At 41.5% G+C, this 25,644-nt stretch overlaps 1 protein-coding gene across 1 annotated transcript; it reads left to right on the top strand.

Annotated features, from left to right (window-relative positions):
* Positions 1 to 12,207: 12,207 nt before the first annotated feature.
* On the top strand, positions 12,208 to 16,722 carry LOC134206062 (uncharacterized). Its single transcript, XM_062681741.1, has one exon. The coding sequence runs from the start codon at positions 12,208 to 12,210 to the stop codon at positions 16,720 to 16,722; it is 4,515 nt and encodes a 1,504-aa protein (XP_062537725.1).
* Positions 16,723 to 25,644: the final 8,922 nt, after the last annotated feature.

Genomic DNA, 25,644 nt, shown 5'->3' with positions numbered 1-25,644 from the left:
TGATGTTTCTCGAATAATAAACAATGTGGGCTCGCGTGACTGTGGATATACAACAGTAAAGCACATGTGAAGATTGGACAAATCAAACATCCGAAAGATATTCAATTTGCAAAAAAGAGCTAACCGCGGTGGAAGTTGGTACTCGGATTCTTTTGGCTCTTCCGCAAACGTGACCTTTAAGGGGTCTTGTTGTGTATTTGTAGGGGTTATCAAGCCTATGTAGGGGTTATCAAGCCTATCCAGAGAGAACGAGGTTGAGGGTTCGAGTCCCTCCAAGACACGTGGATTCTTTTTCGCAAATATCAATTTGTCCATTTCGAAACATGTGCTTTGTATTTTACAAAAACATGATTTTTGTACGGCCAAGTTGCCGAATAATATGCAATTAATTGACAAATATTTGTCATCGGCCTGAAATCTATGTCGATGTCCGGATAAACTTGACAAGTATTTGTCAATATGACAAACATTGAACTATGGGCTTTAGAAAGTTACAATTCTCAGCGATTTTTCAACACCAATTTCAAAATTCTATTTCATAGATGATACTTCAATCAAGGCAAATGATTCTTGTCATATTGTGTTTTGATTCTGATAAAGGCTTGTTGCAAGGTGCGTTTGTCAGTAACAAACTCTGTTGACGACAAAAGGTATATTGTTAGGCGTTGCTCGAATATTGATTTCCTGGTTGCAATACATCAGCAAAATGGTGCTACCAACTAGTGGTAATATGGAATGAATACAAGCGCTAAAAGAAAAATACGGCAAATTTTCACTCACCAAGATTCTCAGCACAATTGGCGAATAAAGGTTGCATAAAGAAGATGAAGTCGAAGGATGATATTTGAAAAGAATTGCACGGGGAATCATAAGGAAAGTTTTTTAATACTCTTCTCAAGAATTCTAGGAGCAATTTAATTAAAAACGGTTAGCAGTACGGCACAGCGCAGCGGGGGCATAACGACATGCTTTAAAATGGCCAATACAAAGTTTTAAACAACTACACGAATTAAGATGAACGTCTGTTCTCTGTGGCCGGGATCACACGGGCTAAACGGGTATCAAGCGAGTTAGAACAATTTTTCAGCACAGAAGACGGAATACCATCCGGGGCAACAGTATACGAGCTTTTCAATTTTCTGATGGCTAACAGAAAGGTAAAACGCAGAGTCTATTATATATAGAGTTACGCAAAGAGTGAAGCCAAATCTACCTATTGAACTGTCAAACCGTCTACCTATCGAGCAAAGTAAACAAATGCTTGTTGGTAAGGCGGAAGTATTGTTATCGCCTAATGATTATTATGGCGAATTAAAACGCATGAATTGAAATGTATTAGATTTGTTCTAGAAACAGCTTCAAAAAACTTCAATACAATAAGTAGCAACAAGAAACTCACGTATTTGCACTCTGTGGGTGACTTGGTTATCGAATTAAAAAGCTTTAGAAGTGAACACTCCCGTGAAGTCACTTTAAGGGTTGAACAAAAATGAAAGTTGCAAACACAATAACCAGAATATCATTCAGAATAAGTGTAAGAAGATCTTCTTTGCGCAACTCTATATAATAGACTCTGGTAAAACGCATGTAAATCTAAAGCATTATTATTTGGTGTGAACTGATTTGCAACAGCTATTTGATCGTGCCATTGAAGGTACTTAGGAAATGTTGAACAGACATATTACATTTTTCCAACACGGAACTGGCGAATTTTTCTCCAAAAATGCATGCGCGAAGGCAGATCTACTTTCCTTTGGAGTTAACGAACGATCAAAGTACTGGAACGGCTGATGTAATGATCGTGCGATTCGTGCAGTACTGTCGCGATGCTTTTGCCCTACTTCGCTTAAGCGACGCAGATGACTGTTTGACTGTCTGTGTTTGACTGACTGTCTACAAACCGATCATTTCTATTAGAAACATTATTGAGCTGAGTTAAACCATTAAAAGAAAAACTATCGATTGATGCGGAGCTACAACAGTTGGACAAAATAGATTGAGGGTTCACATGCAGACCCCATCTTCCGATGCAACCCAATCCTTTGACTCTTGAAAGGACGCTTCTGAGCCTCTTGAAAGAATGCTTCCAAGCGTCTTGAAAGAAGAATTCTGAGCTTCTTGGAGGGAGGCTTCCGAGCCTTTTGAAAGGAGGTTTCCGTTTCACTTGAAAGTAGGTTTTCGATCCTCTTAAAAGAAGTCTTCCGAGCTTTTTGCAAGTAGGCTTCCGGTACCTCTTAAAAGAAGGTTGAGCCTCTTGAAAGGAGCTTCTGGATCCCTTGAAAGTAGGCTTCCTCACCTCTTGATAAGATACTTCTGAGTGTCTTGTAGAGATGCTTTCGAGCCTCTCGAACAGCGGCATTCGAGCCACTTAAAGGAGGCGTTTTTTGCATCTTGAAAGGACGCTTCTTAGCCTCTTGAAACTAAACTTCTAAGCCTTCTGAACGAAGAATTCCAAGCTTCTTGAAGGGAGGCCTCGAGGAGTCTTCCGGACTTTTTGAAAGGAGGCTTCGGGCCTATTTAAAATGAGTTCCGAGTCTCTTGAAAGTAGGCTTCCGGGCTTCTTAAAACGAGGCATCCGAGCCTCATGAAAGCAGGCTTTCAAGCTTCTCGAAAGGAGCTTTCCGAGCTTTTTTAAAAGAACCTTCCAAGCCTCTTGAAAGTAGGCTTCAGAGCCTCTTGAAAGGATGCTTCTGAGCCTCTGGAAAGAAGGCTTCCGAGCCTCTTTAAAGGAGGCTTCCGATCATCTTGAAAGGAGTTTTCCAAGCTTTTTGAAAAGCACCTTCCGAGTCTCTTGAAAGGAGGCTTCCGAGCTTTTTGTAAGAAGGCTTCCGACTTTCTTGAAAGGAGCCTTTCGAGGCTTCCGAGCCTCTTGAAAGGAGGCTTCTGAGCCTCTTGAAAGGAGGCTTCCGAGCCTCTTGAAAGGAGGCTTCCGAGCTTTTTGTAAGAAGGCTTCCGACTTTCTTGTAAGGAATCTTCTCTGAAAAAAGCCTTCATGCCTCTCAAACGGAGGCTTCCGCAACTTTAGATTCTAGATTTCAGTTCAAAAGCATATTCCTAAAAAAAAATTATTCAACATTTTGTTTAGATCAGGTAGATTGCATTGAAGATTTTTTGACGTTTTGTCCGTTTGATCTTTTGTTCCGCAGGCCTTCATACGCTGTGGTGGTTGAGCTGGGCATGATTCAATTGGTTTTGATTCACTGATTGCCATGCATATTATGTACAATTATGTACAACTTCATCAATAAGTTTCGATTGGAATTTATTACGTCCGCCATTACGCATTTTTGTCCGAGGTACCCCCTAGGGCCAGCGAAGGTACCCCCAGGGGTACATGTACCACAGGTTGAGAACCGCTGCTGTAGATAAACGGCAAACTTAGGTCCAAATAGCTGTATGCCGAAGATTTGATCGTCTATCCAAGTCTCTGTCAAAACAATTTACATCATATTCACATTCACTAGCAGCCAGAAAGAAAGAATCCACCTTATGCTACGTACACACCAGTCAAGCAGTTCGACGAACATTGACTCCACCCCCAAGAAAACGCTTCGGTTGCTGCTTTGTTGGAACGTGTGTGAAGTTGTTCGAACAACCATTTGACAATTGGCGGCTCGGTTGGGAAAAATTAAAACGGTTTGATTTTGGTTTGAGTTGTCGGGGGTGGAGTCAAGGTTCGCCGAACATGTTTGAGCATTTGTAGTGAAGTTGCACAAACCCCCATATATTTTTGAAGCCCGCGCACATTCTGGTAGTATATTCGCAAGGGTTGAGCAGGTGATTCACTTGACGAAGTGGTTCCACTAATCGGTATGCAAACGCTAACGCTGGAAGATATAATGGCAGGCTGCATGGGGTTGGATGCAGTGTCGATTGGCTGGATACTGGAAGTAATCTTCAAATGACAAGTGTTATACTAAAGTCATCGATGATGCGAAAAGTACCAGTGAAGACACTACAACTCGTCGCCACTGTGACATTTCGGGCGGTGACGATAACTTTTGTCAGGACTGCCTGGATGTGCTCTTTCACTGCAACTGCTGTGCCTCTTCTCATGTGGTGTACACTTACGAAATTGATATAGCCAGGCAAGGAAAGCTGCTCGTTCTCGACTTCCTGCAACACACGATATCGAAATTCGAGACTTTGACTGCTGATGAAAGTTCGGAGCGCGTTCAGTGTCGCGGGGTTCATGCTCGTGCAGATTTTTATGTATGCGAGGTTGTACGACGTGAGAGCTATTTACGGAAGAAAATCCACGTCCTGCTCGTCATTACCGTCGTCAAAAGATATTTTAGTTACCAGATAAAGATTGTCGCTTCGGTTCCCTTTGTTCTGCTGTCCGAAACATGTGTGGTACCTAACTGTCAAATCGTATGTATTTTTCCTTCATTGACATTTAGATACCCTATCCTCGCCAGCAAAAGATGTTCCGGACAGCGACAATCTTTATCTGGTAACTAAAATATCTTTTCCGTCGTCACATCGTTGCTTCTTACCGGGTGGGCGGCCTCGGCGACATAACCTCTGCTACCGTGAAGTACCCTAATTTCGCGCACTTAAGATCTGACAAAGTTAAAACGTTCATTAAAAAACATGTAGTGGCCATTTGGAAACATTTGCTACTGCATCACGTAGTAGAAGGATTCTAGGTTCTCAAAAAAATGTTACTTGCTAATTTTGCTGCTATTTAAAAAAAAAGGAGTATGAATCCGAGACCGTTGTATGCTCCTTATTTCGCGCAAGAAAATAGGATAGTTCCTAATTTCGCGCAAAAGTGTTCCTAACTTCGCTCATGTTTGGAATTGAATATCGTTATATCGTTATTGGTTTGATGAAATATAATCAATTAACCAATAGAAGCATGCATCCATTCTTCAAAATATGCAGATAACGGTATCAGACAGCCGTCAGTGACCCAATCTTTAGTCGAAATGGCATGTGCCTATATTTCGACCCTGGAGCTTTGCTTAGATTTTACTTCATGCATTTTAGTTGACACAAGTCATAATTCCTAAAATATCGTTTGCTTCTGAATAAATATAAACCATATTTTAAGAAAAAAGGCATTGTATGAGCAATGTTTAGCTGGTGTATAAAAAAGTTTAAGAGACGTCATGAAAGAAAGTCTTAAATTCCGCTATCTCTTACATAGGACATCTTCAAATATGTGTTTTATTCAAGACATCTTTAATATTATATACATTATCGAAAAAGCTGCTGTAGTTTTATCTTAAGTTTAGCATCATTTTACACATCGCACATTTTAGCATCATTTTACACATCGGATTTGGTAGCTATTGCAGGCACTGATATAAGATTTTTCAAGTCAACATTAGTCGATGTCGGTGGTTATCCGCCTGAAAATTAGATAAAAAGCGTATGGGAATGAACTTTTTGGGTTCTATTCAGTGTAAAACTGTCCTGTGTATTATATTTCTTTTGTTTCATTAGAATGTTGCAAATGAAACTACGCAACAACAATAAACGAAATTAGGCACCATAATTACTCTCATATACCTAATTTCGATCACAAAGCGAAAGTCTAAATAAACACAAAATACATCAAATTTTACACTTTTCAATAGTAATGACGAATAAACATATCCAACAGAGCATAATGGATACAAATATTTCCAAAAAGTAGCCAGTTTTGTACAGTAAAATCATTTGTTTACTTGGGTCATGTTCTTCGTCGCTGTGCTAAGCACAAGCAAATATGGCGGTCGATGGGAGGATCAAATTGAAATAATTTTATTTGGTGTACTAAACCAAGTTTGTTTTTCAAATTTTTCGTGAAAAACATTCAACAACAATGATATTTTGTAATCCTCCAGATTTTTCAATTTTGACTGGTACCTAAAAATTGAAAAAAATAAATGATTATATAATGCGCGAAGTTAGGGCGCGCGCGAAATTAGGGCACATCACGGTACATAAAAATGTAATGTCAGGCTTTTTACAAAATAAACAAAAATGCGAGTGTTACAAATATGCATATTTGTAGCATTTGCATTTTGGCAATATGCACCGTTATTCTTGTTTACGTACGAACGCGCTTTCGAACGAAAGCTGATGCGCATTCTCGTTTACGCCAGCAAAATCAAATGGGGAAACGAAAAAAAGTTTCTTTCCTCCGTAAACAAAAATAGGGGTGATAGTAAAGCATATTATACTGTTGTGGGATTAGATTTAATAAATTAATCCTCGAATTAGTCTTTCTGAACGATTCACAGGCTTTTTACAAAATGAACAAAATTGCGAGTGTTATAAATATGCCATAAATATGATATAAATTATTTCTGGCGATGAACTGAAAACGAATTGAAGGGGCTTTACCGCTCAACTCAGTTGAGCGAAAATTGTTCAACTTTTGAATCAATTAGGTACTAATTCCATCCTTATTCAGTAACGCATTTGACAGTGTGGCTACTTGAATAATTTCCCACTAATTTTGTTTGGCTTTCACGTTTTACAATTTTCACTGCATGGAAATCTCACTCATTGAGACTGAAATTTCGCAACACTTGTTTGCTGTAAGTTATGGTACAATAGCATGAAGTTGAACATGTATCAGGATTCCCATAAAAAAATCTTAACATTCATTTCTAGTAACAATTATGGCTCTATAATGCTTTTGGAGACATCTATTTTATGTTCAAGTGTGCTTTAAAACCACAATAAATCCGTCAATGTTACTATAGATATCAGGTGATCAACTTTATTAGCCTACCGTTTGTTCCAAATCCGGTATTCATGCTCGTAACTTATAACAAAAACCAAGCGTATGATACATATTTCAGATAACCTTGACAATTGTTCATGCAACCGTCGCGAAACGCATAGAATGTAACCATTTTGGATAAACCCTAAGTTTAAGACAAAATTTAATTTCAAAATATTAAAACAAAAAAAAACATAACAGATAAAACTTATTCTACCGATGTACGTATATAAATGCTATTCATGTTACTTATTTTTTGGCTGTTTTTGTTTCCTTTAGATTACCACCTAAATTTGTTCTATTTCCGTTAGTTGATAGAAATAGTTATTCAAAATTTTAATTATATTAGAACTTCTCAGTGACCCTTCGGCGCGGTAATTCGGAAATAATTCCCGGCCGCATAGGCTACATAGCGTACTTTCAAAGGCAAGCAAACAAAAATGAAAAACACAAACCCCTTCCTTTCCCGCAATCGAAATCAAATCTCGTCCAGTGAGTGTAGTTCAACCATACAATCGGATATGACCCAACAATAAAAGCAGTTACGGCAGATTTTTCTTCTCTTGATTGTTTTAGTGTCTTCATTTAATACTTCTGTGATACAAGATAGTACACTTGTGATACGATTATAATATTTTGTTTTAATTAACGCTGCGAACGTTTTTTCAAACAGTTGCGAAAGCAGTAGAACGGGCAGAACAAAAGCAATGCATAGGCAAATCATATGCGCCTTCCTTTGAGTGAGGACAGTCTCACGCTGTACTTGCTTATTTTCACTTCGTTGGTCATTCAACACTTTAGTTTACTTTCACATAGTTAGCTTCATAACAAATAACAATATCGATTTATCCTTTAATTCAATGAAGTCTTGTAGACGTCCCAAAAGGGGAACTTACCACTTATCTAGAAGTACTATATTTTCATTTAAACGATGATAGAATTATTCCATGTACATTAAAAACTCGATGGTTCTCCACAAAGTACTATAATTAGAATAGAGGCGGCAAACAAACAAACATAATTCGAAACAAAACATGTGGTAATAATGCCCTTTTCTTACGGTTGGACAAATGCAATGTACTGGCTCTAGAAATCTATCGTCGGTCTTATTTTTCACCCCAACAATCCCCAATTGGCCAATTGATCGCGATGACGAAGAATGAAGAAAAGGGCATCCTCAGTATAGATAGTGGAATATATAGATGAGCGAAGATAAATCCTCTGTCTCCAAACGAACTGTCAAACGTGTCTCCAAACGAGCATGACGTCATGATTTCAATGGAAACGTTAAGGGCTGTGACGTCATATGCGCGTGTGCACGGGCAAAAAAATCGACTCAGCCATGCTTTCGCTCATCTATAGATTCTACTATCTATAATCCTCAGAGCGTAGAGAAATCCTTTCAACGAAGTGCGACTTCGGAAAATGCTTGTTTTTGTCTTTATCACAAATCTCTACGTGCACATATGCAAGCAGCAAACAAACACTTTTTTGCTTATATACATGATTACGTACTTCATCAATTAGGAAGCGGAGAGATAACAAATTTTGTTTAAACTATGTTCAAACAAACACCAAAATAAACAGGTTAGGAGAATCGATCTGGTGGAATTATTTTTAAACACAATACATTTAAATACATGCACACAAACAAACAAACTCAAACAGATGATACTTTTGTAGACTATCTCGCTGAAATTGGATACAAACCCCCATACACCAGCAGAAAATATTCTCTCTTTCTGACTAGGTTTTTATTTTCTGTTTCTGTTATAATTTATAATTAGTAATATATCTAGATATGTTGCAGATCAACATTTCATTACAAGAAAACAATGAAACGAAATAGACAACACACATACACACACACAACACACTTAGTCGGATACAATCTTATTACCAATTACTTATATTTAGTACAATAGAAATGAATAGTATCCCATCTACCAGGAAACTCCTACTTCCGTTCTAGTTCAATCCTCTCCTCTTTCTACACACCCCTCCACGAAAGAAAACAAAGATTTTTTTTTTCCTGTAAATAAACAGTAGTAGTGTTGGTCAAACGTACCCATCTGTGCTTTGTGTTATTGATTTCATCCGATCTTGCTCCATTTCCATGTGCCATCAACGGTGGAGAGATATGCATCGCTAGTGCAGCAGAACTGATGCACAGTGGTTTAACTGATATCCGAAAGTAAGTCGACCAATTATTACACTCTAAACATGTGCCGTATCTCACAGTTGCTCTCTGATGTAACACCTCTCTCAAGCAGTAAAGATTACTTTCGAAAATAGTTCCTCTTTATTTATATGTAAGGAAGGACGTAACCGACGCCGTTTTTGAGTTAGGCCATAGGGTCCTATACAGCGATAATAATTGCACAATTTCAGTTACACCATTTTTATTAACGTATGTCCTTTGGTAAGATGAATCCCTATTCCAAACCATTCAACGAACGGGTCTATTGAAGAACTTTGCCAATTAGTGCCGAAATTTCAATAATAAATTGCCTACATTTTGGCATGAACATGCACAAAATGTTGATGACTGTTGATAAATTTTGCATCGACTATCGCACTATACGTAATTCTAGGTTCAATAGGCAGTCATGTCTTTGATACATATGGTTTGGGGCTTTACGGCCCCATTTTCGCATTTCTTAAGATGAATTTTCCATACACAGTCGTATTTTTTTTTTTATTTTTATCGTGAAATCATTTCACATTAAATTCAGAAAGCCGATTCATGGCCATCGTTGTCCTCTTAATTTAATAATGCCTGAAATAAATAAGAGTTAGTTATGTAATATTTAAAACACAGAGAAACAGACGTCTCACACAACAAAATGCAATCAAAAACATCGACTCCGAAACATTATCACCCAATGCTAAATGCACTGTGAGTGGACAATCGGCAACCAGATGGCGGTAGTGTGCAAGTGTCAAACATAGGCAAAATCGATGAGCGATGGAACATGTGTTAAGTGAGACATCTATTTATCTGTGTTTAAAAATAAACTGAATGTTCCTGCGTAAATTCATTTGTTGTTGAATGATAAACAACACAATGGAAATCATAGGCAACGAAGAAAGCCAACACTTTCTTGAACGGAAATTTCAGTTCAGTGTCGGGAAGCAGTTCTTGTCGAACTCTTTACAGGATCCGCCACTTTGGCGTGCGTGGAAAGCTTGAGATAAAAAAATACAACAGCGCGCGTACTCGAGTGCGTACGCTCGAGGGAGTTTTTCTAGGCACGTGTTTGACAATGATTTCGTCAATTTAAAGTGAGCTGCTGAGCTGGTGTTCTTTAAAAAAGATCCATGGTTCATCAGCTCAATGTAAGGAAACGAATCTTTCGACCAGCTCCTGAGCGGAGCGCCCATCTCTACATTGGAGCCGCACATTTCTTTGACCTTCTAAAATCGGGTCAGATACAGCTTGCACTTCACCTGCGCTGTTACGCGAAAGTCATCTCGGTTGGATTGTGGCTGGTGTGATAGCCGACAGAGATGCTCGATGCTCCAGTCAGATCAGCGATGTGCTCAAATACGGCTGGTGCGTCAAAATTGTTTCAGTGTAATTTCTAATATGTACAACTTCCACAAATATATACATACACGCCACAAAGAAATTGGCGTTAGAGTCAGTTGAATCCGCGCGGTAGTGCGAATAACACGTTTTGTATTGTACCCGTGAATAAAGTCAAGAATTACAGTCCATTAAATATTTCTCCTCCATTGATCATCCGAAAACATTTGGTCCGTTCGTACCGGATATGGAGTGAGAATTGTTTCCGATTGTTTGATTCTCCTTATCGTGCGTGAATAAGGAGAAAATTGACGCGATTTTGGCTGTTTGAAGTAGACCAATCGCGATTGTTACCGATTATTCGTGCAAGCGTTGCCGAATAAAAGAAGAATCTGCTTGTGCGTAGTGCAGCAGATAGTGAAATCCAGGAAAACTTCTGGATAGTTGTGAAGTGTCGAATTTGAAAGTTTTGTGCTTATAATAAGCAAGAAGAGGATCCCATGCAGAAAGTGCAAAACGATCGAATCGCAACTAGCAAGATGGCCGACAGCATTGATGCCAGGTATCTGGCACCCCCAATCCTACCCACTGCGTTTGACAATAGCCAACATATTTGAGTTTCCCATTGTTCTTTTGAAATTGGGTTTCCCACTGACAATTCTATTTTGTAAACAAAACACTATTCCGAAGTGGTTTTTCCAAATAGACGAAATTATTTTTCATCATTTTCCTAGAAATTGTGCGAAAGTATGAATGCGAGGTGTATTTCAACAAGAATATTGATGTCTTTAATAAGTTTTCATATTTCAATCGTCATTAAGCGCTCTACTTCGCCGAAATATCATGATATTTAAAATATGTTTTCAATGGCAGGTTTCAACGATTATGATTACGCCTTCGTATTAAATTAATCGATGATTTTGATGCTGGCATCAGAAACATGGCCGCTTCGCAGACCCCTGATTGATGCCCTGAGCCAGTGCTGCCAAATGACGATGAAAAAAGTGGAGCGCGTCAAAAGAGCAATCGTAGCTGCCGATATGAATCATACAAAATTCAGTGTGCAGTAGACTGGCCCAGATTACTATGGGGAGAAAAAAATGTTGTCGAATTCCAAGGGGCACCCCCCAGAATTGTGTCTTTGGGTGAGAAAATCAATCTCTGAAAATTTCAGCTCAATCGCTTGTTGCATAAGCTGGCGCATTTGATTTGAAGTTTGTATGGGGATTTCAGCCAAAATGTATAGGAAAATACACCTCCGTCACTCATTCGATCTGGAAATTGGTTCTGATTGCTCGATTGACCTCAGAATTGCAAAAACGGCAGTTGGTATGCTACAGAACAATTTCACAGAACATTGCATGATGATTAAATGAACTTTTATATAATTTTCGGCTGATTTATTAGGAGCTGATTTGTGTATTTTTGGGTTTTTTGATCGAATCGCATCAGCCGAAACCTATATAAAAGTTCATTTAATCATCATACAATGTTCTGTGAAATTGTTCTGTAGCATACCAACTGCCGTTTTTGCAATTCTGAGGTCAATCGAGCAATCAGTACCAATGTCCAGATCGAATGAGTGACGGAGGTGTATTTTCCTATACATTTTGGCTGAAATCCCCATACAAACTTCAAATCAAATGCGCCAGCTTATGCAACAAGCGATTGAGCTGGAATTTTCAGAGATTGATTTTCTCACCCAAAGACACAATCCTGGGGAGTGCCCCGTGGAATTAGTCAACTTTTTGTTTCCTGGGCCAGTCTAGGTGCACGGGCTAAAGTTATACTTGAAAACTGTCGATTCCGCGTATGACGAGTACAACGAATTACAAAATCGGATTTACCTAACGGATCCGATCCGCACGGATCCGCACTGGAATTACGAAACCTAATCGATGATTGTGTCAAACGCGTTGAATCACTGGAATTCCATCAACTTAAAATGGACACAATGGCTGAAGCTATAATAATTACCTTGTTGGCTTCAAAACTGGATCCAGCAACAAGAAGAAGTTGGGAGGCGTCTATCGAACATGGCAAGTTACCGGACTATACTAAAACGATCAAATTCTTGCGAAATCATTGTCACGTTTTGGAGCGATGCGAGAATGCAGTACTATCGTCGAAAGCAAAAGGTATGAGCGCAAATGTGAAACCGACATCGGGGGCGAGTAAGAAACTCCACGTTGCTGCTGTACAGAAGACCGACGGGTGTTTGTTGTGTTCAGGAAGTCACACTCTCGATGTTTGTGAAACATTCAAGAAGCTGAATGTAAATGATCGATATGCGAAAGCCAAGCAACTGGGGATTTGCTTCGGATGTTTGAAAAAGGGTCATCGCACAGCAAATTGCAAGAAGGGGAACACATGTGCAACATGTTCCAAAAACCACCATTATCTGTTGCATCAAGAAGAGAAGAAGCCGACTGTCGTTCCTGCTGAGCCAATTGGACAATCTGAAGCAATTTCCACCAATGATCCTGTAACGGTTGCTAAGTGCTCGGTGTCATTGAAGTCCGAGGCGTCGGTGAAACAGATTCTACTTGCAACCGCGATAGTGAATGTGTATGATTTGTTTGGAAATGTTCATAAATGTCGCGTGTTACTCGATTCGGGCGCTATGGCAGATTTTATTTCTGAGCGAATGGTCGACTTGTTGAAGCTGCATAAGGAAAGTGCAAATATCCCAATCGTAGGAGTCAATGGGATGAAGACTACTGTAAAGTTTAAGGTAAATGCCAATGTGTCTTCTAGAACGACGGGATACAAGTTTTGTCTGGATTGTCTCATCGTTCCAAGAGTAACCGGTGCACTACCAGCACTGAGGATTGATCCTGAAGGATGGCCGATTCCACACAACATTCAGCTAGCTGATCCTATGTTTCATGAGCCCTCTCGAATCGATATGCTGATAGGTGCTGGCAAGTTTTTTGATATGATTCAATCTGGAAAGATTACTATGTCAACAAATCTTCCTATTTTACAAGAGAGTCAGTTGGGTTGGCTAGTCGCCGGGCCAGTTGTTGATCCCATGCCGTTCGGAACGGTCAAGGTTTGCCAATCAGGGTCTCCACCGGAATCCAACGAGAAACTGTATGAGTTACTGAGAAGGTTTTGGTCCATCGACGATCAGAGTCAACTGATGATAAACAATGAAGATGAGTGCGAGAAGCATTTCTTGCGATCTTATAGAAGACAGCCAGATGGACGATTCATCGTTGAGATTCCATTCCAGGACAATCTTAGCAAGTTGGGAGAGTCTCGAATGCAAGCGCAGAAACGCTTCGAAGCACTGGAACGTCGACTGAAAAGGCACCCTGAAATGAAGACAATGTATATAGATTTCATCAATGAGTATTTACACCTTGGACATTGCCGTGTAGTACAAACAGACGAGAAAGCTAGCGTTGCCTTTTACCTCCCGCATCATTGTGTAATCAAACCAGACAGCTCCACCACCAAGTTGAGGGTGGTATTTGACGCGTCGGCTAAATCAACTAGTGCACTGTCTCTCAACGATGTAATGATGGTGGGTCCTAATGTGCAAGACTCGCTGTTCAACATAATTCTACGGTTCCGCATGTACAAGTTTGTGTTTACCGCAGATGTATCTAAAATGTACCGTCAGATACTAGTTTATGAGCCCCAAAGAAAGTACCAAAGAATATTATGGCGAGAGAATGAAACTGATGATCTTACGGAACTAGAATTGAATACGGTAACGTACGGTACAGCCGCGGCGCCATTTCTTGCTACAAGAACAATTCTACAATTGGCAAAAGATGAAGAAAATAGGTTCCCTTCAGCAAGCAAGGCAGTTGTGAAGTCTTTTTATGTAGATGACGTACTAACCGGGGCGGATACATTGGAACATGCACAACAGCTCAAAACAGATCTAATTGATCTTCTTGGTCGGGGCGGATTTGAGCTACACAAGTGGTGCGCAAACAATGAAGAAATCATTGCCGACATTCCCATTGAGACTCGTGAAAAGCATTTAAAGTTCGAGGACAACGACATCAACGGTGTGATAAAGACCCTAGGTATCCTTTGGAATCCTGCTGAGGATAATTTCCTGTTTCACGTACAACCTATCAACGAAAACGACGAATGCCCAACGAAAAGAATGATACTCTCAGAGACAGCAAAAATATTCGATCCCTTAGGGCTATTGGCCCCAACTGTTGTCATTGCTAAACTACTGATGCAGCATTTGTGGAAGGAACGATTGGACTGGGATGACAAGATTTCGGACGAACAGTTTCGTATATGGTCCAGATTCAGATCGGAACTCAATAGTGTCAACAATATAAGGATTGATCGGCGTTTGACCATGGATGCTGCGGAGACGACGGAATTGCATGGATTCGCGGATGCCTCGCTGGTGGCGTATGGTTGCTGTCTATATTTGCGCAGTGTGGATGGTGTGGGAAACGCTCGGGTGAGACTTATATGCGCAAAATCAAAGGTCACCCCGCTGAAGCAAACGCAACGTGAAACGGATGCTGCTGATAAGCTGGAGGACATGACAGTGCCCAGACTCGAGCTGTGCGCTGCAACATTGTTGGTGGAACAAATGAATATAGTGCGCGAAACCATAGCAGTGAGCCTTTCGAAGGTAGTGCTTTGGTCGGACTCTAAAATTGTATTATGTTGGTTGAAAAATATGAAGCAAGAAACACCAGTGTTCGTGAAGAATAGAGTGTTGAAAATCAGACAGTTATCACAAAACGTTGAATGGCGTCATGTGTCTACGAAAATGAATCCGGCAGACTTGGTGTCCCGTGGGATGTTTCCATCGGAGTTGAAGAACAGTGACCTCTGGTGGACAGGCCCAGCATTTCTCCGTACTGTCGGTGGTTTAGACATTGAAAACAGTGTTGAATCTTCTGACGCATTCGATGATGAGAGTGTACCAACCGTGACATTAGCAGTGAAGGAAAACAGATTATATGACGTGATCGCAGCCAAGAGCAATTTACGTAAACTTCAGCGAATCTTTGCGTATATGAACCGGTTTATTTTTAACTGTCGATCGAAACAAAATCAAGTAGATCGGCGTTCCGGAATACTGACCAGCATTGAGCATAATGCGGCTCTACGAACAATTGTAACTGTCGTACAACAAGTGGTTTATCCAGAAGAGATAATTAGTCTCCAATGCGGAAAGAGATTGAAAGGAAAATTGGCGAACTTGAATCCAGTTTATGATGATAACAGTCGATTGTTGAGGGTTGGAGGACGTATAAGGCATTCCGATTTGCCATTGGCTCAAAGACATCCAATCATATTACCGGAGAAGAACCATTTCACCGAAATGCTAATTGATTGTTTGCACCGTGAAAATTTACACGTCGGTTTGACTGGATTAATGGCGATCGTTAGGCAAATGTTTTGGCCAGTCAACGCTAAAAGAACGATCAATCGAGTTTTACGAAAGTGTGTCACCTGCTTCAAGAATAATCCTACAGATATCAAGCAATTTATGGGTGACTTGCCCAGTTGCCGTGTGACCGCTGCATTGCCATTCGCTAGAACAGGCATAGATTATGCAGGTCCTTTCCTAATAAAGGCTGGACGTATGAAGGCAAAGATCAAGGCTTATATTTGTTTGTTCATTTGTATGACAACCAAGGCCATACACCTTGAATTGGTGACGTCACTCTCAACTGACGCATTCCTTGCTTGTTTGCATCGCTTTGTTAGCCGTCGAGGCAATCCTTCCGAACTGTTCTCGGATAACGGGACAAATTTCAGAGGTGCTGATAGACAATTGAAGGAATTATTCGATCTTCTGAAGTGTCAAGTTCTTAAAGGCAGAGTGTTGGAATTTTGCCAATCACGAGGAATCTCTTGGAGCTTCAACCCCCCTAAGGCTCCTCATCAGGGAGGGCTCTGGGAAGCAAACATCAAGTGCGTAAAGAGCCACCTAAACCGCGTGTTAAATGAAAGTTACTTGACTTATGAGGAAATGCACACCTTACTTGTACAAATAGAGGGCATCCTGAATTCTCGTCCTCTTGTACAGTTGTCGGACGATCCCAAGGATTACGAGGCTTTAAGTCCAGCTCATTTTCTTGTAGGTCGTGAGCTAACGGCTGTAGCTGAACCGTTATACGAAGACTTGAAGGAAAATACACTTTCGCGGTATCAATTGGTTCAAAAACGCAAACAATGTTTTTGGCGCAGATGGTCAAACGAATACGTAACGAATTTGCAGCGGCGAGGCAAGTGGTTCAAAGATCCCACGATGTTACAAAAGGGATTATTGGTCATCCTCAAGGAGGATAATACGTTGCCCAAGCATTGGAAAATGGGCAGAATCGAGGAAGTCTATCCAGGTAAGGACGGCATAATACGAGTTGTCAGTGTACGTACGAATAATGGTGTCTACCGTCGACCAACGACGCAGTTGGCTGTTCTACCAGTCAATGAGGAGATACAACCGAATCAGGAAAAGGCTTGAGGTCATACCTCACCGGGGGGAGGATGGTGCGTCAAAATTGTTTCAGTGTAATTTCTAATATGTACAACTTCCACAAATATATACATACACGCCACAAAGAAATTGGCGTTAGAGTCAGTTGAATCCGCGCGGTAGTGCGAATAACACGTTTTGTATTGTACCCGTGAATAAAGTCAAGAATTGCAGTCCATTAAATATTTCTCCTCCATTGATCATCCGAAAACAACGACGATATTCGTAATCGAAATCGAAAAAAAATATGTACCAGTTTTGGCAGATTATAAAGGTTCCCATCGTTTCGATGGGCTGAAAAGCGATTTGGCGAGGAACAATTCCAGTCGACCCATCGTCGCAACTAATCCGGGATGGTCGGGTTTATGGTTAAGCTTCCATTCAAGGAGAACGTAAATCAACTGTCCGATTGTCACGAAGTTGCGCTGAAGCGTTTTTTGCTCCTCGAAAAGCGATTCAAGCGAGACCCCGAACTCAAGGCGCAGTACGTTGAATTCATTTGGGAGTACGAGTCGCTAAACCACTGCCACCAGGTGAGCGAAGTCTTGATCCGCCTCATCAAGCCGTGTTGCGGCCCACAAGTTCCAGTACCAAATGCCGAGTCGTTTTCGATATCAGCGCAAAGGCATTTCCGTCTCAATTGTCGTTGAACAATGTTCTTCACGTGGGTCCAGTCGTCCAAAGCAATTTGTTCACCATTGCGGTTCGCTTTCTAAAGTATACATTTGCAATTAATTGCATATTATTCGGCAACTCGGCCGTACGAAAACCATTTTTTTGTTAAATATCTTGGCTGTGCATATGGACGACGTTCTTTCTGGCGCGGATTCAGTTGATGAAGCCCTTGACACTACGATCAGCTGAAGTCATCTCTGGCACAAGGAAATGACGCCGAAATTCCTGCAACACGTCCCACCGACCAGGAAAATCAACAATCGATTCCATTGTATGAAGCTGATCAAGTTGTTGGGCCTCGTGTGGGATTCAAAGGCTGATACGTTTCAAATTTCATTCCGTCATCCGATGCTGGCATCATTGTTCGTTTATCGCGCTACCAAGAGAGCAATCTACTCGGAAGTAACAAAGCTGTATGACCCTCTCGGTCTTTTTTCGCCAGTGATCGTTACTGCCAAGTTACTCCTTATTCAGAAGTTATGGAAAGCTAAACAAGGATGGGATGATCCGGTAGAGCAGGAGCAACAACAAAAATGGAACCAATTCTGAAACGTCCTTCCGCAGCTCGCGCTTATCAAGGTTGCATACGGTGCGTGTTCGCGGATGGATCCGCCGAACTTGTGCTTCTGGCCAGCATGTCGAAGGTAGCACCACTCTACGACCTGACAATTCCCAACAAGGATGCAGCATTACTTTTGACTGGTACAGAAAGTGATTCCAGCAAATTCCAGCAATGCAAATAACGTTCGACGAAGTAGTTATGTGGTCCGACAGCACCGTCGGCCTTGGATCAGCTTCAGATTTTCGTGCGAAACCGTGTAAAAAAACACATCGAATCACCAATGGAAATATGTTCGGTCAAAAAATAATCCAGCCAACATCGTCTCAAGAGGACAGTTACCCGAAGCTCTCAGCCAGAATCGTTTATGGTACCATGGTCCAGAGTTTCTAGCGGGTTCAGAATACGAAAATTAAATTCCCGAATGTGCTCCGCCGGACCCATTGCCTGAAATGAAGATCATTGTAGCAGTTGCAGCCAAAGTGGATACCTCAATACGTTCGCAGATTTTTGGACAACAGCCGCACGATGGATTCGTGCCAGCTAGTGAAGAAACACTACCCCACAATCTGCGAATTACGTCGCGCAACCGATTACATATTTCAGGTAGCCCAGCATACGCATTTAAGTGAAGAGATCAAACTAGCCTCGTCGGGTGAAACATGCAAGAAGCATATTTACAAAAAATATCATTTTACAAAGGATTCAAAGCAGACTGGCGTAGTAACTTTCACTTATTGTCCGACTGAGAAGATGCTTGCAGATTTACTAACGAAACAAATATCAAGAATTCGCATGGAAACTCTTAGACAACAATGTTGCTAGTTAAGAAGTAGCAATTCAAAGCAATACAGCGTTGAGGAGGATTGTTGACATTATGCTGGTGTACAACGCAGTGTGCCATGTAGAAATAAACACATCATAGTATGCAACGACAACTTCGTGACAGGGTATAAATAGAGCGAATCTGTAGTGAGGGGTTCATTCTTTTTCAACCAGTGGTAGAAGGAACATCAATAAATAAGAAATTGTTCAACTGTTTAACCCCCTTGAATTACTTGATTGTTAGAACTCCCATAGGAAGCAATACATTGATGCAGACTGAGCCAGACAGACCGTAAATCGAACACCGGTTTCGTTTCCATACTCGCAGTTGAATGGGAAAACGCAAATTTCAACCAATCAAGTGAGATCAAGGTTTTTCTGAATCGTTTTGGGACCCCAATCAACGCAACGGTGCAAAATATGGGCTCGATTGGTTACGTCCTCGATTTCCGAATCGCGTTTCAAATTTATATGGAGATAAGTATGGGAAAATGTACTTTTTTTCTTACAGTTTTGCTCTTAGCGGCTTCAAAAGTAAAGTAAAAGAGTACTGTAATGTACCAGAACTGCAATGCAACTTGTTCTCAGTTCGTCTTCTGGATGAGAATGATGGGGTGGTTGTTAGAAATGCTGCCGGTGAAGTAACCATAGAAAGGCAAGGTCATGTCGTATGTTCTGGACACCGAATGAGTCAACGTTGTTATCGTTGTGAAGATACTGAAGAAATTGCGTACCAATGCAAGCGCGATGGCATCGAAGAATGATGATGTTGAGTTGTGGTATCGAAGATATGGACACCTAGGAGAAGCAAACATGAAAAATCTCTGGAAACACGAAATGATTAATTGAAACAACATCAATGATTCAAGATTCGCCAGATCGCTGCGTGTGTGGAATATGTCAAGCTGCAAGACAAACGAGAACAGTTTTCGGCAGTACGAACGGAAGACGTTCGTCTCGACCACTGGAGTTGATTCATTCCGATGTAGCTGGACCATTTACTCCGGTAACCTGAAATCGGAAGCGCTACTTTGTTACCTTCATTGACTGTTTTAGCCATTTCATCTGTTGGAGTCGACGGTCCAGGAGAAGTTTGAAGCATTCCACGCACGAGTGACGTCATTTTTTGGCATAACAATGTTAGTCTTGAAATACGAAGGCGCAATCTACGGAGGGTCCGCAAGTCATCTTCCACTCACCTGATCGATCCACCTTGCTCGCTGCGCACCTCGCCTTCTTGTGTCTGTCGGATCGTTGTCGAGATTAATTTTCACCGGGTTACTGTCCGACATTATGGCTACATGCCCGGCCCACCGCAGTCGTCCAATTTTCGCGGTGTGAACGATGGATGGTTCTCACAGCAGCTCATGCAACTCGTGATTCATTCGCCTCCTCCACGTACCATCCGCCATCTACTCCCCACCATAGATGGTACGCAGCACTTTCCTTCCGAAAACTCTTAGAGCGCGTTGGTCCTCCACGAGCATCGTCCAGGTCTCGTGTCCGTAGAGGACTACCGGTCTAATGAGCGTTTTATAGATTGTCAGTTTGGTACGACGGCGAACTCTATTCGATTGGAGCGTTTTGCGGAGTCCAAAGTACGTACGATTTCCAGCCACTATGCTGACGTGAATCGCATATTTGTCCCATATGAATAAGAAACCCAGAAAAGATGGGACAGATATGAGATTCACGGCAGTATGCGTCTCCGAATTTCTCTGCTGGTATAATTTTCGGCAGTCACCAGTGAGCCCAAGTACACAAATTCTTCGACCACCTCGATTTCGTCACCACGGATGCAAACTCGCGGTGGGTGGCTCACATTGTCTTCTCTTGAATCTCTTTCTATCATGTAGTTCGTCTTCGACGTTTTGATGACTAGTCCGATCCGCTTAGCTTCCCTCTTCAGTCTGATGGCTTCCTCCATCTTCTCAAAGTTACGTGCCATAATATCTATGTTGTCGGCGAAGCTAAATAGTTGGACGGACTTATTGAAAATGTACCGCTAGTGTTAATCCCTGCTCCCGTATTACCCCTTCCAAAGCGATGTTGAAAAGAAGATTCGAAAGACCATCACCTTGCCGTAACCCTCTACGGGTTTCGAAGGGACTCGATAATGCCCCTGAAACTCGAACTACGCACATCACCCGATCCGTCGTCGCTTTGATCAAACGTGTCAGTTTATCCGGAAATCCGTGTTCGTGCATTAGCTGCCATAGCTGGTCCCGATCGATTGTATCATATGCGGCTTTGAAGTGTTTTCGCGGTATTTCTGCAGTACTTGACGAATGGCGAACATGGAGCGCTCGCTCATAAAACCCGCCTGGTACTACCCCACGAACTCCCTTGCAATTGGTGCAAGTCGACGGCATAAAATTTGGGAGAGTACCTTGTAGGCGGCGTTCAGCAATGTGATTGCGCGGTAGTTGCTACAATCCAGCTTATCGTCCTTTTTGTAGATGGGACACACGACCCCTTCCATACACTCCTGCGGCAAAACTTCCTCCTCCCAAATCTTGGTAATGTACCAGTGCAACGCTCTAGCCAGTGCCTCACCACCGTGTTTAAATAGCTCTCCTGGTAGTTGGTCAACCCCAGGGGTTTTGTTGTTCTTCAGCCGGCCAATCTCCCTATGGATTTCCTGGATATCCGGAGCCGGTAAAATTATATCTATGTATTATTATATCCAGAAGAAACTGCAGTCAAAAAAGATTTACCACACCACACCAAATGTGAAATGTACATGACGCTGATAAGACCAATAGTCCGCTACGGACATGAAACATGGACTATGCTCGAGGAAGACTTGCAAGCACTCGGAGTATTCGAGAGACACCAAGTATCCAGAAAAATGCTGTACAGTAGGGTGCGGCTTATTTTTCGAATGTTTCCGAAACCTGGAATTCGTGTGCTTTAACGATTTTTTATGGCAAAAAAAGAGTAGCCTCAGAATTTCAGGCCAAAATATTGAAGTTTAGAGGTCGCACAAAGGCCTTTAGGGTGATTTTTTGACCATCAAGTTTAGACTTTTTTGACCATCAAGTTTAGACTTTCATTCCATGTCGAGCTACCGTGCGAGACAGTCGTCAGTCTTGTATCTCCGGGTCCTTGTTCGGTTTTTTCCTCGTCGTTCTTTCGAGTTTTTACCGCTTGTGTCAAGTGAAGGACTTCTTTTAGCTGTGACAAGGAAGCGGAGCTTATTTGCGAAGCAATTAAGTATCCGTTAATTGAGTTTTCGCGCGTTTTCTGCAAAAATCGCGTGTTTGCAAGCGTCATCGTGCGCATCAGCCAAGCCAATCTTCATCGCTTCATCGCTGCCCCCCGCACGCCGTCGTCTTCCGTGGTGTGCAAGTAGACAGCAGCAAACGTCGATCGGATCATCGCCACTAGTGCAGCCCAAAGCCATCCGTTCGCAGTGTGCGGTTGGTGAGAAGAAGACCAACACATACGCCTCGGGCATCGTACTACGTGCTATCGTCTAGTGCGTACTGCGTCTAGTCGACGCAGCAGTAGAAAGCAGTGGCGTCGCGTAACTTCACTTTTTACCTGTGCACTGACCCAAAAAATGAAAATTTTGATATTTTGACAGCCCAAATGGAAAATAAAATTATCAGAGTCGTATAAACTAATCAACATCTAGTTATTCTATGCATTTCCGCACACCAATTCCTTAAATTTAAGTCCAGTGCACAGGTAGATTGAGGTTAGGGAAACGCCACTGGTAGAAAGCTAAGTGTTTGAAATTTCCCCTCGTTGTCTCCCTATTCTTCACCATCTTTATCGATAAGTTATTATAGTCTGTAGTTAGTTTTTGTTTCTTCCATTCCCCTCCCTGTTAGATAAATAGTTATTTTTGCTTTAATTTTTTTTACTCTCCCTGTGATAAGTGTTCTTTAAATAAGTGTGTGTGCCTCGCTGCAGCGGGACGCTTGGTCTCCGCAATGCACGAAGGCGAAGGCGGTGGGGGTTCGTCGAATTCCCTATCCAATGACCCTTTGTTGCATTCTGGTGTTCCATCCCAGAGTAGAATGGAAATAAGCAACACTACCACCATAAGTCCAGTGAATAGAGTAGAGTGGGGCAAGAGTGCGCGTGGGGTAAGAGTACGTTTTCGATTTTTTGAAGTAATAAAAAAAGATAAACTGGCAGCACTGCATCAGTTTGACAGGTATTCTGGCCAACTATTATCATGTGTAATTGTAAACGATTTGAATAAACAACAAGAGAGATATGGAGGTAGATAACTCTTTGGTCATTTTGCTAAAAATAATAGGGTTTCCGCAACTAGTATTTCATTATCATATATACGTTCAATCAGATGAACATTATACCATTTCGATAACCTATTGTATAGAGTACTTTATGGTACAGAACACCAATCCGGTTGGTTTTCCAAGAAGTCAAAACCATTACTTGAATAATTTTTGGGACTGTGGGGTAAAAGTACGCAGGAACGGGTGGGGCAAGAGTACGCATATGAATCTTTAAGTTATGATGTCAAACCCGTATCTCCGGCCGAAATAAGACTTCTTCCAAAGCGTAAAGATCCACAACTAAGAAAAAAGGGACAGAATACGAAATTATCACAAGTTTTTAGGATAAGTTGAAGTAAATCAGTGTTAGAAAGGACTTAGCGAACAAAGCACTGAAGCGAAATAATGAAATTGTATTAGGACTTGTTGTACACCTAAACATAGTACGAAAACACAATTTCATCTGAATGATAATTTCATTTAATCAAAAGAAACATTCATAAATTACGCAACGTTTAGCTGGGAGGGGTTGCGAGATGTGTGAAGATCCATATATATTTTTAGAGGATTCATACAAACAGTGTAAGATAGGGGGGAGGGGTGATATAATAGCCAAATTTTACGTTACGTGATTGGGGGACTTTCTTTAAGGAAAATGCCTTTGTATACGCCACGGGAAACCTGATATATATTTTTACCTCAGTAGTTTTTTGTATATATAAAAAAAAACAATGGTTTTTCGTATGAAAGTGCACCTTTTTAGGACCCCCTCCCCCTTTAAGAGTTACGTAATCTTTAAACATTCCCTAATATATGCTCATTAAACATCAATTAAATGTTATTAACTTTTATTTGTGTTAATATATACTTAAAGCACATGATTGGATAAATGCGTACTCTTACCCCACCCGATGCGCACTTTTACCCCACCGGTGGGGTAAGAGTGCGTTTTTCACTTGTCTTGCAATAAGGGTTCTGTGTGGGTGTGAGAGAGACCTTCCATTTCAGTGTATAATGAACTCAATATTTGTCATCCACCCCTGCGCATAATGCACTCAATGAGTGCTACCGCAACAGCGCCTTTCAGACAGACAACCTTAACTGTCTCCTCTCTTTCGAGTGCTGACCGCCATACAGGTAAGATGTGCGACAGCGTCTACTCAGGTGGATCCTTTTCGGCTTCCATTTTGGATATTCACAATGGCGACCGTACGACAGGTGTTGCGATATTTGCGCAACATCAATTCAGAACCTTTTCCGAAAAGGATCCACTTTGAGCAATCAGGCAAAGATATATTCTTTTTAACCCATTTCCCGGTGAAAGCCATTCAAAAGAAGAATCGACTAAAGAGAACTCTATTTTTGTAACATCGAACAAAATGGCGAAGTGAAAAATGTGCTAACGTATTGAAGTAAACCTTTGTATAAAAACGAACTAGTACAATCGTGTATAAAAGAAGAACATAGTCGCCTATTCTGAAAGCGGATACTAGTATCGCGCACCAAGCGGACATAAGTGTCGCGCACTTAACTGCGGATTGAAGAGATCGCGCATCACGCGGACAAAAATTGTCGCGCACTCCAATAGCGGATCGAAAAGATCGCGCATAAGCGGACAAAATGGTCGCGCAGCCAACAGCGGATCGAAAAGATCGCGCATCAAGCGGACAAAATGGTCGCGCAGCCAACAGCGGATCGAAAAGATCGCGCATCAAGCGGACAAAATGGTCGCGCTGCCAACAGCGGATCGAAAAGATCGCGCATCAAGCGGACAAAATTGTCGCGCACCCAATAGCGGATCTTAAAGATCGCTCATCAAACGGACAAAATGGTTGCGCAGCGAATGGCGGATCAGAAAAATCGCGCATCATACAAACGAACACTACCTTGCATTTAATACCGAACCGAAAAGATCGCGCATCAAGCGGGTAAAATTGTAGTAAATCGGATAAAATTGTGCAAATGCCAAGATCAAAACATACATTTATTTTGAACAAACATACCATAACACGAATTCTGCCTCGATGCCCCTCCAATTCTCTTTGTTTTGTTTTTTTTGGTTACCGTATAATACTATCACGAATACTTGTCGCTTTCATTACAGAGAGTGTTACATTGAACTGAGTGTGCTGAGTGCAAGCCAGTCGAAATGGCAAACGAAGGCAAATATGTCCGACCAGTCGGTTCCCTATCCGAAGAGGGAGAAATTTTGAACGACGAGGAGGAGAATTTGATCGTCGGTGGCGACTCAGCTAGCAGGAATACGTCTACAGACCATCAAGCCGATTCAAACAGTGATAGTGCTGACGACACCAGTAGCAGCTCAGACAGCGAAAATTACGTTTCTGACATCGGTGACAGCAACGCCACAGAAAAGGTCACGTGTATTACTAGCCCATCATCAGGCACAGCTTCTCAGGCTTCGAACTACATCGAATCTCATCTCATTCCTGAAACTGTCTCGGTTGGAAATACCAGTAGCGATATAACAGAACAAGCAAGAAACACGGAACGAATGGACCGGATGGAAAAAATGATCGCTGGCATAAATGAGGCTTTGATGCGTTTTCAGCCCACACCCAGAACCACTCCCAGTGA

Source organism: Armigeres subalbatus, chromosome 1 (assembly GCF_024139115.2).
Source record: "Armigeres subalbatus isolate Guangzhou_Male chromosome 1, GZ_Asu_2, whole genome shotgun sequence".
Classification (NCBI taxonomy): Eukaryota; Metazoa; Arthropoda; class Insecta; order Diptera; family Culicidae; genus Armigeres; species Armigeres subalbatus.
Note: the sequence above shows the minus strand (reverse complement) of the source record. Positions and strands in the feature narration are given on the sequence as shown.